General features: G+C 47.0%; 1 protein-coding gene and 1 long non-coding RNA gene across 4 annotated transcripts in view; one reads left to right on the forward strand and one right to left on the reverse strand.

Moving 5' to 3' along the window:
• Positions 1 to 675: 675 nt before the first annotated feature.
• LOC123408556 lies at positions 676 to 2,966 on the reverse strand. 2 transcript variants are annotated; one of them, XR_006612766.1, is made up of 3 exons: positions 2,859 to 2,966; positions 1,724 to 1,879; positions 676 to 932 (listed from the first exon to the last, which is right to left on the reverse strand). It is a non-coding gene; the product is annotated as an uncharacterized LOC123408556 (long non-coding RNA). The 2 variants fall into 2 exon arrangements; XR_006612767.1 differs by lacking the exon at positions 2,859 to 2,966 and adding an exon at positions 2,293 to 2,499.
• Positions 2,967 to 3,466: 500 nt separating this feature from the next.
• Positions 3,467 to 12,369, forward strand: part of LOC123428443 (pentatricopeptide repeat-containing protein MRL1, chloroplastic) — a 43,642-nt gene continuing 34,739 nt past the window's right edge. Inside the window, exons 1-6 of one of the 2 annotated variants that reach the window (XM_045112666.1) lie at positions 3,467 to 3,924; positions 8,288 to 8,966; positions 9,086 to 9,308; positions 9,439 to 9,502; positions 9,576 to 9,720; positions 9,802 to 9,917. In XM_045112666.1, coding sequence (XP_044968601.1) covers positions 3,607 to 3,924; positions 8,288 to 8,966; positions 9,086 to 9,308; positions 9,439 to 9,502; positions 9,576 to 9,720; positions 9,802 to 9,917 — 1,545 coding nt within the window. In that variant the 5' untranslated portion in view covers positions 3,467 to 3,606. The remainder of the gene's footprint in view (positions 3,925 to 8,287; positions 8,967 to 9,085; positions 9,309 to 9,438; positions 9,503 to 9,575; positions 9,721 to 9,801; positions 9,918 to 12,369) is intronic. The other variant, XM_045112658.1, reaches the window with a different exon arrangement.

The following is a 12,369-nucleotide window of genomic DNA, read 5'->3' on the forward strand; positions in this document are numbered from 1 at the left end:
TTTCACTCTCATGAAGGCGCATGCTTCAACCAAACTGGGGATGTGCATCTACAGACATAAATTTTTGCTCCGGCCTATGGTGAGCTTGCTTCTATGGGAGAAAACAAATAAATTATAGTTACAATATTTTTTGTAAGGTCGGTAACCACAAATATTCCTATTGGTTTTGCCACATGCTTCCTACTAGCTTCTTGAAGGCTTTCGTAAACATTGAACAACAGCCATGTCGTTTTGTTTTTTTAAGAGGCTTATGCTTCCTACTTGCTTCATGAAGCTTGATGATGCAGTTGTATCGCATGCTATTTCCATGTATTAGAAAGCATGAATGGCAATCATCTTGAGATAGGTTGTAATTAATGGCGCTAGAGGTCTCCATCACCAACGGGTGTTTTGCCCCCACTTCCCATTGCTGATTCGTGTGCTTCATGTCGTGACTCGTCTGCATGCCACTAGTACCCCTCATCCTTGAGCTCCACGATCCCTCTTGTCATCATGTCACCAGGCAGTGCCGGCGACGTTTGAGCACATTTGAAGCATAAAACATTTACGCATGATGCATCCGAATAGAAGGTAGGAAACAACAACTAGTACTAGAAAGAAGCTTCAGGATACATATATAGAAATATTGGATGCTTAAGAATGGATATTTCAAAGCATGGTTCTATTGAGGTAAACTATCTGAACTGAACAAACATAATTCTGAGGAAGCATAAATAGTTCAAAGCATCAATTACGCAACACTATTTTCACTTCCATCTTGCCGAAGTCTCAACACATGCTACAAATGATCATGGATAAGCTCTTAATCACCAACATAACAGTCGGTGGCGAATAACGGTGCCTGGTCATGATGGCATCACACTCAACATCAATAGCATCACTTGGGATTGCGTCGAAATAAGAAGCATGGCTCAAGTCGGGTACAAAAAAAGCTATAAATAGAAAACAAAAAAGTTAGAAACAAGGAAGCACAAAAGTTGCACTGGAAAAATGTATTACAATAAGAACAATGTTAGTGCACTGGAAGTTTACTAGAATAGCCTATGCTCGTAGTGATTGATGCAATGTAGTTCCCGGAAAATGTATGTATAATAAGAAGCACATATGTGCAATGGTTGATGCAAAACTTCACCATGATTGGTAGAAATCAAAATGGCATAAAGAAACCAAATTTTTGGTGAGGATATATAAGAAATAATGTGCGCTACAAGTCACCCTGTCGGAATAAATGAAAGTACAAATCTATCAAAATTTGTTGCTAATGAAAATGAATTTTGCTTCAAAAGCTTAGATATAGAACTAAGTAGACCGTAAAAGAATATGGGAACAAAAAAAGCTAACCGAGTATAATCACTTTGGCTACTGGTCAAATAGGCAATGTTGAATTGGCCGTTAGCATGTGTAACATATATATGAGAAATATAGGAACCAATTTGGCATTGTTATACAGAAAATATATAAGCGGTAGAAGCATGGTTCTGCTAGCGCAAGCTAGAGAGGATGTATAGGAAGCATGCCGTTTGGAAGCACAAAAAGTTAAGGTATGTAACACGGGTAGTGACATATAGAAGCACAACAATTCAACATCCAAAAATACTCAACACTCGACACACTGTATTAGAAACTTAATTGCATCCCTGAAATTAATCGTTACCAAACTGAAAGGAATCTGAACAAGAACATATGTTTGATGGAGGAGGGGGGGCATTGATGCAAGGCGTACCTTCGATTCCGAGAAGGGATGTTCAAGATGTGAAAAGGACTCGAAACCACTCCTGGTTATCTGGCCGACATTACGTACTCCAGCAGCCGGTTGATGCTCCAGGGAAGTAGACGAGGGAACGAGCTTCTAAATCTGGTATTGCACACGACGAGGTCGCTGCCGGGGGGGCATCATCGAAGGAAAACTATTAAAATGTCGACATATAATGGTAAGAAACACAAATTAGTGCACTGAATCATTAGTGGTACTGGGAACCTGCTGCCACCAACTAGGGAGGCATATTTGAGTGCGATGTGCATACAAATTTCACAAAAGTTTCACAAATTTCACACAAGTTCACACCAATAAGCAGGGAACAAACCAAAAAATTGACATGGAGATATCACACGAGTCTAAGAACACAATTATGTTTGGAATCGAGCAATGTAGGAATTAAAAAGCATGAAAATGAGATGATCCAAACCCTAGATCAGATTAGGATGGGTTGGGGAAACCTGCGTTACTCCACTCGTGCTGGACTCATTCCCGAATCAAGGCCAGACTCACGCAAGGTGGATCGGAGGCCAAACCTGCAGGTGGAGTAGGGCCTGGTCCTGGTGGATTTGAGCATGATGATGAGGGAGGTTACGAGGTCGTCGATGAGTAGATGTTGGCCAGTCCCCGCACCGCGCACCAGCGAGATGGGGCGGAGGCCGTTGATGAGCGGGTCACGAACTTGTGCTAGCGAGGGAGTTGTGGCGGCGAGGAGCATGCCGAGCTCGGCGCCGAGCACGAACGTGCAGGGGAGACGAGAAGGGTTTATTCGGGAGATCAATTAATGGAGAGATTATGAGAAAGTGGGCTAAAAAACCGAACGGTTAATATTGGGCTTACGGCAGTCGTGACATCAAAATATAAATCCACGTCGTACGACAGGTTTGATGATTGTTTCACATCAGACTAAGGGCCTGTTCTTTTGAGCTCTGCTGTGGAAATAAGCTGAAAATAAGCTGTTGTGAAAATAAGCTCCAGATAATAAGCTAGCCAGTTCTTTTTGGTGCCTCTTTTCTCAGCTTATGTGTGGTATGATTAGTGAAAAGTCTGCAATGCCCTTCAGTGAAAATCCAACACAAAAAACCTCACAGGAGCTGCTCACCTTGCTGCCTCACGGCCAGGACGCGGGGAGTGGGAACAGAGGTGGGGCGCCGGCGGAGTGGGTCGTCGGAGGGTCCGGAGGGGATCGTTCGGGGGAGGGAGGGGGCGCCGGCGGAGTGGCCCACCCACGTGGAGGGAGGGGGCCGGCCGGGGAAGGGGCGGGGCGACGACGACGAAGTAGGTCGCCCGCGGGGAGGGAGGGGAGCGACCGGGGGAGGAGCGACAGGGCGGATCGGCGTCGGCGGGGTGGCGCTTGGCGAACCCTAGAGCAGAGACGCGAGAGCGAGACTGCTGCTCGCTCGAGGTCGAGTGAGGGAGCGAGAGCGCGTCGCGCTGACTCGGTGGCAATTTTGGTGTAATACCAGCAAACAACAAACACATTTTGATATACCCATTCGGCTCACTTACGGAAAGCTGCGAGAAGCTGGTTTTACCCAACTTTTTTTCATTGCACTGGACCTTCAGGTCAAAATAAGCTAAGCCAGCTTTTTCAAAACGAGTTTTTTTTAACTTTTGGCTTATTTTGACAATAAGCTGTAAAAAGCTACTACAAGAGAACTCGCCCTAATGTAGCGAAGTGTTTCCCATGGACAAAACAGCTTCTGGAAGGACTGATTTGAAGGGCCACGCCCCAAAGAAATGAACTTCCTCCGCACCACAGACGCGGAGCGCCTCGCAAACTCTGGATAAAACTCATCATCTCATCATCCTCGATCCTAAACCCCGCCATTCCCCTCTGCTCCTTCCCCATGGAGATCTCCGCCTCCGCCTCTACGCCTCAAGCTCTCACCCTACTCACTTGCCCCCCTTGCTTTCCCTCTCTTCACCCTTCCGCCCGCCGGCACGGCCGCGCCGGCGGGGGAGGGCTCCTGCTGCGGCCTCCGCCTCAACGGAGGTTTGAGCTGGGGTACCGTGCCCGCCGGCCGGTGGGATGCTCTCTCAGCGGCTCGTCCTCCACTTCGCTGGACGTCTTAGGCGGCTCGGTGGTCGCCGCGGCCGCACTCCTCGCCGCCTTACAGCTGGTTTGGCTCAGGTGGCGCGGCGCAATGCATAGGGAATCTCCGGAGGTGTGCTTCTTATTGATAGGGGTTTTATGCCTTAGTTCAGCTTCTAGAATGATTTCAAATCAGGCTCCTGTTTAGTACTTCCTCCTTGAGAACGTGTGTTTAGCACGGTGGTAAAGACCTCCTTAAGGCCTTGTTTGGTACTAAGTGTTTTGGAGGAGATTGGTGGGGATAATCCCCCAAGGGAGTGGGTGAAACCCCAACCTTCACCCAATCCCTTCAAATCCCCATCTAGTGTATTGGGTATTGAGAAAAATGCACTATAATTTAGGAATTTGAGGGGAAATGTGGGTATGAAATATGTCAAATACACTAGAACCAAATGATGTTATGGGATATGTGAGGATTGAGAGGTTTGACCGGGATAATCCCCATAAATTCCCTAAAATACACTAGTACCAAACAAAGCCTAAGTGGGGCTATCAACCAGGGCCCGAACCCTGGTTCTCACAAAAAAAGGCCCCTCGCTGGGTATACTTGGGTTGTGCAAGCCAGCGTGTTCACTGCATAAACTTGTGCTGCCCAAGCCGGCGTTCGGGGCCTTTTCTCGACATTTTTCTTAACACGTATAGATGCAAGCGCTCATATACACACATACACTTGCCTCTATGAACACATACACACATCTAGCACATTCAAGAGACTAAGCCGGCATTATCATCTTGAAATTTACGAAGTCACCGTAAGCACCTCGTCATCGACGGGGAACGTTTCCTCCTACTGAATGCGCATGGGCTCAAGATACCACAGTCCCTCTGATCATTCAACCTGGTTCACGCCTTTTTCTTGACCTTACAATATAATGCCTTCGGGATTTCTCTCCCCTTGGGTGGAGTTTTTTCTTTCTTTCCAAAATAAGTGTCTTTAATTCATTTTAACTTTTGAATTGAACTCAGGCTCTGTATGCATATGCACTGTAACTTAGCTGATCGCGCATGCACATTAAATAACAAGGATTTGTTAATTCTCCAAAACATTAAAGTACTAGAGCATCAAAGTGCATGTAAATTTTTGTACAAAGACACGATCATAGAAGAAAGAGAAAAGATTGTACCCATTTTTCTAATATAAGTGTTTTTTCTACAGTGCACATGCAGTCATTTTTTAACAGATTTAATAGAATTTTCTTGACTTTAAAGCAAATTACATCCAAATTTGAAAGCTGCCAGTTCTGGGCCACCTAAGTACAGTTAGAGAAATTTTAGTTTTCCGATGTTTACTCAGACAGGAAAGTTTATTGGGGACAAGTGTTGGTGATGTCAATGCTATCGGTAATGTCTTAAGTGCAAAGGCTGGATCCAAATTAGCCAGTGCTGATTCCTTTTTTTTATAGATATTGGTAATTCTGATGTTACGGCATTAGACCAGTTGCTATCCCTTTATTGAAGACTTAGGGATATTATTTTGGAGGTAATGGAAGCTTTAGGACAACTCCAAGGCAGAGACCCGAACGGAAAGTTGTCCTTGGGGTGGTCAGGAGGACGCCAATGTCCGTTTTTGACCGCTGGCCCGTAGGTCCTAACGTGGACGGACACATTTCACATTTGCGCTGGATTTTGGAATATTTTTAAAAATAGAACAGCAAGCAGAAGTCCAGTTTACATTAACTAAAACTAAAATACATTAAATAAAAACAGCCAGGAGTCGTCGTCATCGTCGTCCTCCTTGGTCAGGTCGATGTAGACCGGCGCTTCCATCCACGGGAACGCCTGCTGGAAGGCTACCAGCGCCGCGGCCTGCCGCTTGGCCTCCTCGTCGGTCATGCCCACCCACACGGGCGTGCACGACATATACACGGACGTCGTGCTCATCGATGACCACGACTGCCCAAGCTGCGGACACGGCTCCTCCTCCACAGGCTCATGCGCGGGCAAGGCTGCCGGCGGTGGGGCACGTTCACCGGCACTCCAATTGCCGATTCGGCCAGCGCTTGCGCAAGGCCAAGCCACCTGATGAGATCCTCGCGCTTGGACTCCTCGATAGCCCCCTTTTCCACCTCCTCGAGGGCTGCAATGTAGGCCTCATCGGCCTCCTGATTCTCCTCCTTCACCACCACCGGCGATGGTGGTGGAGCGGCGAGCATGCGCGGTGCACGAGGCGCAAGATCGAAGCACGACCGGCGGCGCTCCTCGTGCTCGGTGGCGAACCATGTGTTCCAGTTTGGCAAATCCACCGCGTACGCTGGGCCGCGGCGGATGTCGATCGGGAGTTGAGCACGACGGCGATGGATCTCCGCCAGCTGTACGTGGCCTGAGGTCCGCACCATCGGCATCAAAACCGTATCAGGGTTGAGGTGCCATTCGTGCAGCAGGTTCACGTCGGGCTACGACACCGGCGCGCGATGCTCCCAGAAGTACTGGCAGCGGTGCACCGGCATGTAGAAGTGAAAGTGTGGCCGCGGCGCCATGGTGAAGTTGGCCGCAGGCGGCGCCCCGGCATGAAGCCGGCCTCGTGGTCATGGTTGCTGTGCTTCCAAAACCCCATGGTGACGGCGTCTAGGGCTAGGTGTTGGGTGGATAGGGGCTGAGGGGAAGAAGACGGCGGGAAGTGGACTGGGCGGGCCCCCTCTGCCATACGCGCGGCATTAAAAAGGACGTGCATGGATAAGGTTGGGTGGCTTACGTGCTCCCAGACACGCGTGGACTTGAATAGGACCGGTGGGTGGTGGTCAAGTGGCTAACGCACGCGCGTGAGCGAACACCGAGCGGACGCACATCGTGTCTGTCTCGTGTCCGGGTGGATGCAAATTGGCCGCAAATTTGGGCCGGACTTGCGGCCAAACGGACACTATAGGCAGAGAGAATATGCGTTTGCATTGATGCGTTGGGCCACATTATTGATCCGCGTGGAGACGTGGACCCAAACCGACGCATGCGGATGAAATGGGCCGACGCGTTGGAGTTGGCCTAATTACCCCGACCTCTACGTCATATATGCATACAGACCAATTATTATGCGTTTATTATAAATTTACCAAACAATGGCCTCGCCAGAAATGGTAAGACCAAGACAATGCCGCATCTCCACTACACTTGGCAGAAAAATGTAAATCAAGACAACTTTAAAGACTATAAGGAGCCTATCAGTTGCATGTCATCTGAACCGGGACATAAACTCCCTGATAATCTATGTGAGCTGCTTGGTGTGCAGCCACATCAGCTCCTTATGTTGCACCTTCTGTAACAACGCCCATGACCTTAGCCAACTGGTACACAAGAGTAGCACCTGCATACAACATTGGACTTCTTTGGTCAAAAATAACATCAACTCTGTATAGCCAAATAGACCAACACACCATTGCAACCCCGACCATTATTAGTGTTCCTAGAGATTTTTCACCCCCCTGCAACCAAGACCCAAATATATGAGAAATGCTATGGTATGGTGTGATACTAAATGCTCACTACAGAGCGTCGTGCAATTTGTGCCAAACTGCGATCAAGGAAAAAAATGCTGTATAGTTTTCTGTTTGTTAAAAAAACTACAATGAGCGCCCCTTTATCATTTGCGCTTAACCAATTTGTCCTTCGTAAGGACTGCTTTTCTGCAAAAAAAACCAGAGGAATGCTTTTATTTCCACCTGACCCACTTATCCATCAGTGTCGCATACATGGAGTGTACAGAAAACACCCTTAGTTGTCTGAAGATCCCACCTAGACGATCTCGTTCCAGTTTATTAAATGTTGACGAATGACGGGTCCTGCTGGTTGCCAGACGGAAATCAACCAGCGGATTAGGTACTCCGAGGACAGAGCCAACTGTGCCATCTTTGTGACGAACAATATGGAATAGCAATGGGTACATAGCTGAAAACTGCATGTCCCCGATCCGTTTATCCTCCTCAAATCTCACAGATTCACTATTCTCCACACTAAATGAACCCAGTCGTATAGAAGTGTCATTTTACTCCCACTAAGCCCTTCCAAAATGAGAGTCCGTTAGTTTAGCTTAGGGATATTAGAGTCATTGGTAAGATTAAAATTCGGCAAGACTATCTTTATCACGCTTCTCGAATCGGCACAGGGCTTACAAAATTACTGAAAGCCTAATCACTTCCATTATCCATCATTAAGTGTTGTCGGATAGCGAGTAATGGGCATGAGGAGTTTTGGGCCGTGGTGTGGTCATCGTGTTGCTTGCAAAATGACGATCTAGCCATCTTGGCGATGCTCTTTTATGTTACTGATAAGCCGTATCCTTGAAAATTAAGCATTGCTTGTTATTTTTCGCAAGTGAAATGAAACCGTGTTCATTGATTTAACATGTGACTACCACGTGACTAATAGTTTTAATTTGAAGAATGAAATGTGATTTACTACGTCTGGTAGTTGTTTTCTAACTTGTAGCCATCTTCAATATTTGTCAGGTTTTACATACGCAGGACAAAAGCATTGTAAACAAGGCCCTCGGAATAACAGCACAATCCGTACATGATTGTAATTATTCACATTGTGCAACTCATGAAAATAGCTTTTCAGAGCCATCTGTTTCTGGAGGAATGATTATTCATGAATTGGATTGCCGGGCTAGTATTTCGAGCATATACGCCGTAAATAAGACAACACAGGTGGTATCTGTAACTAATCCAGGGGCAATGTTACACACATTAGTTGATGTATCTCGGCAAGAAGTTGGTTGCTCAACTTCAGCAGAAAAAACAAATTCTACAGAAAATGTTATGGATGTTCTTGCAACGCCACATTTTGGTTCACCAGGACAACATAAAAGCAAGTATGTCTCTAACAGAATTGGCTGTCAAGGTGGGCTCTCGTACCAATTTTTATCTCTTTCAGAACTACAGAAAGATGCTCAAAATGGCAATGGTCTTAGCGACAGCCAAACAAACAGCAACAATGCTCATTTACTTCGATGCCAGCAGAGTAATGATGATGAAAATATTGATTTGACATCTCTCTCATCCTTCAAAAGAACAGTGGAATGCCCTACAAATTTTGTTCCGCAAGCCAGCATTGGAAATTTGGTCAGACCAAGAAAAGCAATTGAGTTTGCAGATTCATATGTAGGGGGCTCTCATCTGACACCAGGTATAACTTTGGAATTTAAGCATTCTTCTTGGCACTTCTGCTGATATAGTTTACGTACTTCTTCTTATCGCCCCTCCCGTGATTTCTTCCCTTTCCTTATGAGCATACTCTATATTCAGGAAAATTAGCTCTATTTGCATGCTCAAGGGAGGGTCATGCCAGCAAACAACAGAAAGCAGTGAAAGACCATGATGATGCCAAAACTATTGGCTGGAGTATTTCTGATATACTGAACAAAGAGAATCTAGATAACTTCATTCCGGCAACAACAGCTGGATTAAACGGCATAGTGGATACATCAGATTACATGAGGCGATACAAGAGTTCTTTAATGGATGGAAGGTATAATATTTGGTAGTTGATTTTAATATATTTCCCAGAGCAGTCTTAAGTTACTGTATGTCATATCCATTCAAATGCAATCTTTCCACATATCAAATTTTCAGTTGACACATCAATCTGGTATTGTCAGATTGAAGGACTGTGTGGATTTGTTGGAAAGCATGGAGCAGAAGGGGTTGCTTGATATGCAGAAGGTGGTTAATTACCTGTTACAGTTTAGCTTTTGTAATGTACTCTTCAAATTTCTCATTTACATCTGTTTCTTAGCTCCACCATGCCAGCTTTTTGAGTGCATGTAAAAAGCAAAGGGCTGTTATGGAAGCTGTTCGCTTCTGCAGATTGATTGAAAATCCGAAAATGAGCACCTTCAATATGCTTTTATCCGTTTGTGCCAATTCAAAAGATTTTGAAGGTAACTGATCAGTTTTTCTTGTCAGATGTGCTCGAGTAAAAGATGAGAATTGAGTATGACCAAATGGTTTAACCTTTACAGGGGCCCTCCAAGTTATGGTGCTCCTAAAGGAGGCTGGGCTAAAACCCGATTGTAAACTTTACACGACATTGATATCAACTTGTGCGAAGTGTGGAAAAGTTGATGCGATGTTTGAGGTAACCACATAACACAATCAAATTCCCACCCTTATTAAAGTGCCAACTCCTGTTCATGACCATCAGGGGAAGGCGGCCATCATTTGGTCTACTTTTTCCAACCTCATGGGGATTACTATTATTTTGATCTTAGCACCATTGTTCAGCGGATTGATGATCTTGAGGCTCTCTCTGTCTCTTTGCCGTTTGAAGGAACTTATTGTGCGGTTTGCCAGCATTCCGATTGATCATGCTCCAGGGCCAGATGGTTGTAACGGCCTCTTCACCAGAAAATGTTGGCATACTATAAAAAATTGACTTCGATAAACTAGTCTAAGACTTCTTTGATTGGTTGGTCAACGTGCAAAGTATGATGATTCCTTCATCACCCTTGTTCCAAACAATTCCGTCTCTCAGGGTCGTGGTGTTTATCTCCATATCTCCCTCCAGAATTCTTGGAGTAAATAGCATAAAACTATCACAATTCGGGCTAGGGTTCCAAAAAACTATCGCCTTAAATTCCTAAAACCTACCACAAAGTTGGTTTTTGATTTTAGAAAACTACCATGTTGCACTAATGAATGTGTTGGTTAATATTAATCACGAATATGGCAAATCGGGTCCACTCGTCAGGTCTGACGTGATATAAAAGTTAAGACCTTAGCTTTAACTATTATGATGGGTGGGTCCCACGTGTCAGTACTTTTTATAGAACAACCCCTGTAAATATTTTTGGAAAGCAATCGGGTCCTTGCAAATATTTTTAGAAAGCAATCGGGTCCCTGGATTTTTTTTAAAGCAATCAGGTCCCTGCAGTTAGAAAGCAATCGGGTCCCTGTATGGATATCCCGGTGCACAAAAGTGGTGCTGCCGCGTCCACACATCACGCCGCCGTCGCATTTGCCCCACACCCAGGCGGCTGGAAGAGCCCGCAGGAGATCCCCAACTCCACGCCGTCGGCTGCCTCCATCTCGATGGGGGGAAGCCTCCCGGGCGTGGGTGGGGGGACCGAGGACGGGCCGGGGAGGAGCCGCTGCGCGACCGGCGCCGTGTACGGTGGCGCTCCTTGCCGCTGCCCAATTGGCCCGACGCCCCGCGGCCCCGCGAGAGCAGCGACACGGGATGGTTGCCGCTGTAGTAGAGCGTCGGCGGAGGTATAGCAAGCGGGGCAACATCGCTGGCGGCGGGCGGTTGGGTTCGGCTGTGGGCTGGCCACGTCAATCTCTAGTGAGTCTAACAGAGAAGAGAAGAAAATCGGGAGGGAGAAGAAGCTGGCAACTGTCGGCAAATCTTGCCTCTCTGTGGTTTTCTCTTCTCTCTCGATGGCAAGGAGGAAGAAGAATAGGGAGTGTGCGGCGCGCAAAACTTGCGACTTTTCACTTGTTCTATTGACTGAATTTATTCAGATTACACCAGAGAAACGGGCTCATGGCCCCTAACTACGCGCCACCATTGACCGTGCTGCTCGTACCATCCCACGAGCAATCAGAGGGGCACCAGACTCGCTCCTGGAGCTAACTACCTCGAGCTATTCTCGTTGACTGGAAACAACCTGAAGCTGCTGATGAAACTGAAGAAAAACGACACTACTTAACACTGCAGACTTGGGTTTATTCAACAATCACCCCCTAAAGCCTAGTCAACCTCCCTTATTTTCTTCATCCCAATCTTCTCTCGTAGTTGAATGAATCTGATGCGCCCCAAAGGCTTTGTCAGAATGTCAGCCAATTGGTCCTTTGTCATAATGAAATCAATAGTCATCTTCTCTTTCTCCACGCACTGTCTGATGAAGTGATAGCGCATGTCAATGTGCTTGCTTCTGTCGTGAAGAACTGGATTTTTGCAGAGGGCAATGGCAGATTTGTTATCCACCAGAAGTAATGGCACCTGGAGCTCATCTCCGGTGATCTCTGCAAGTAGTCGTGCCGCCCACACCCCCTGACACGCAGCTGTCGTAGCAGCGATGAATTCAGCTCCACAGGAGGAGAGGGCCACCACTTTCTGCTTCTGCGACAACCAACTGATAGGGCTATCGCCCAGGAAGAACACCGCCCCTGACGTGCTCTTCCGATCATGGATGTTGCCGGCCATGTTGCTGTCACTGTACCCAATGAGCCTAGCACCGTCCTCTCTCCGGCGCGGGAAGTGACGCCCCAGGTCACAAGTGCTCGCCATGTACCGAATGATGTGCCTGACCGCCGTCAGGTGCTCGACAGTAGGCGCCTCCATGAACTTGCTCACACAGCTCACGGTGAAAGTGATATCCGGCCTGGTGTGCATGAGGTAGCGCAGCGTACCCAACAAGCTTCTGTACTCTGTGGCGTCAGTGGGAGCCGCCGTGCTCGCCTTGCTCAGCTTCAGACGAGCCTCCATGGGTGTTTGACAGGGATTGCAGCCTGTCAGACCGGCCTTCTCAATGATCTTGTCGGCGTATGCTCTTTGCGCGATGGTCACTCTGGTTGAGTCCTGGCGC

This window comes from Hordeum vulgare, chromosome 1H (genome assembly GCF_904849725.1).
Source record: "Hordeum vulgare subsp. vulgare chromosome 1H, MorexV3_pseudomolecules_assembly, whole genome shotgun sequence".
Lineage (NCBI taxonomy): Eukaryota > Viridiplantae > Streptophyta > Magnoliopsida > Poales > Poaceae > Hordeum > Hordeum vulgare.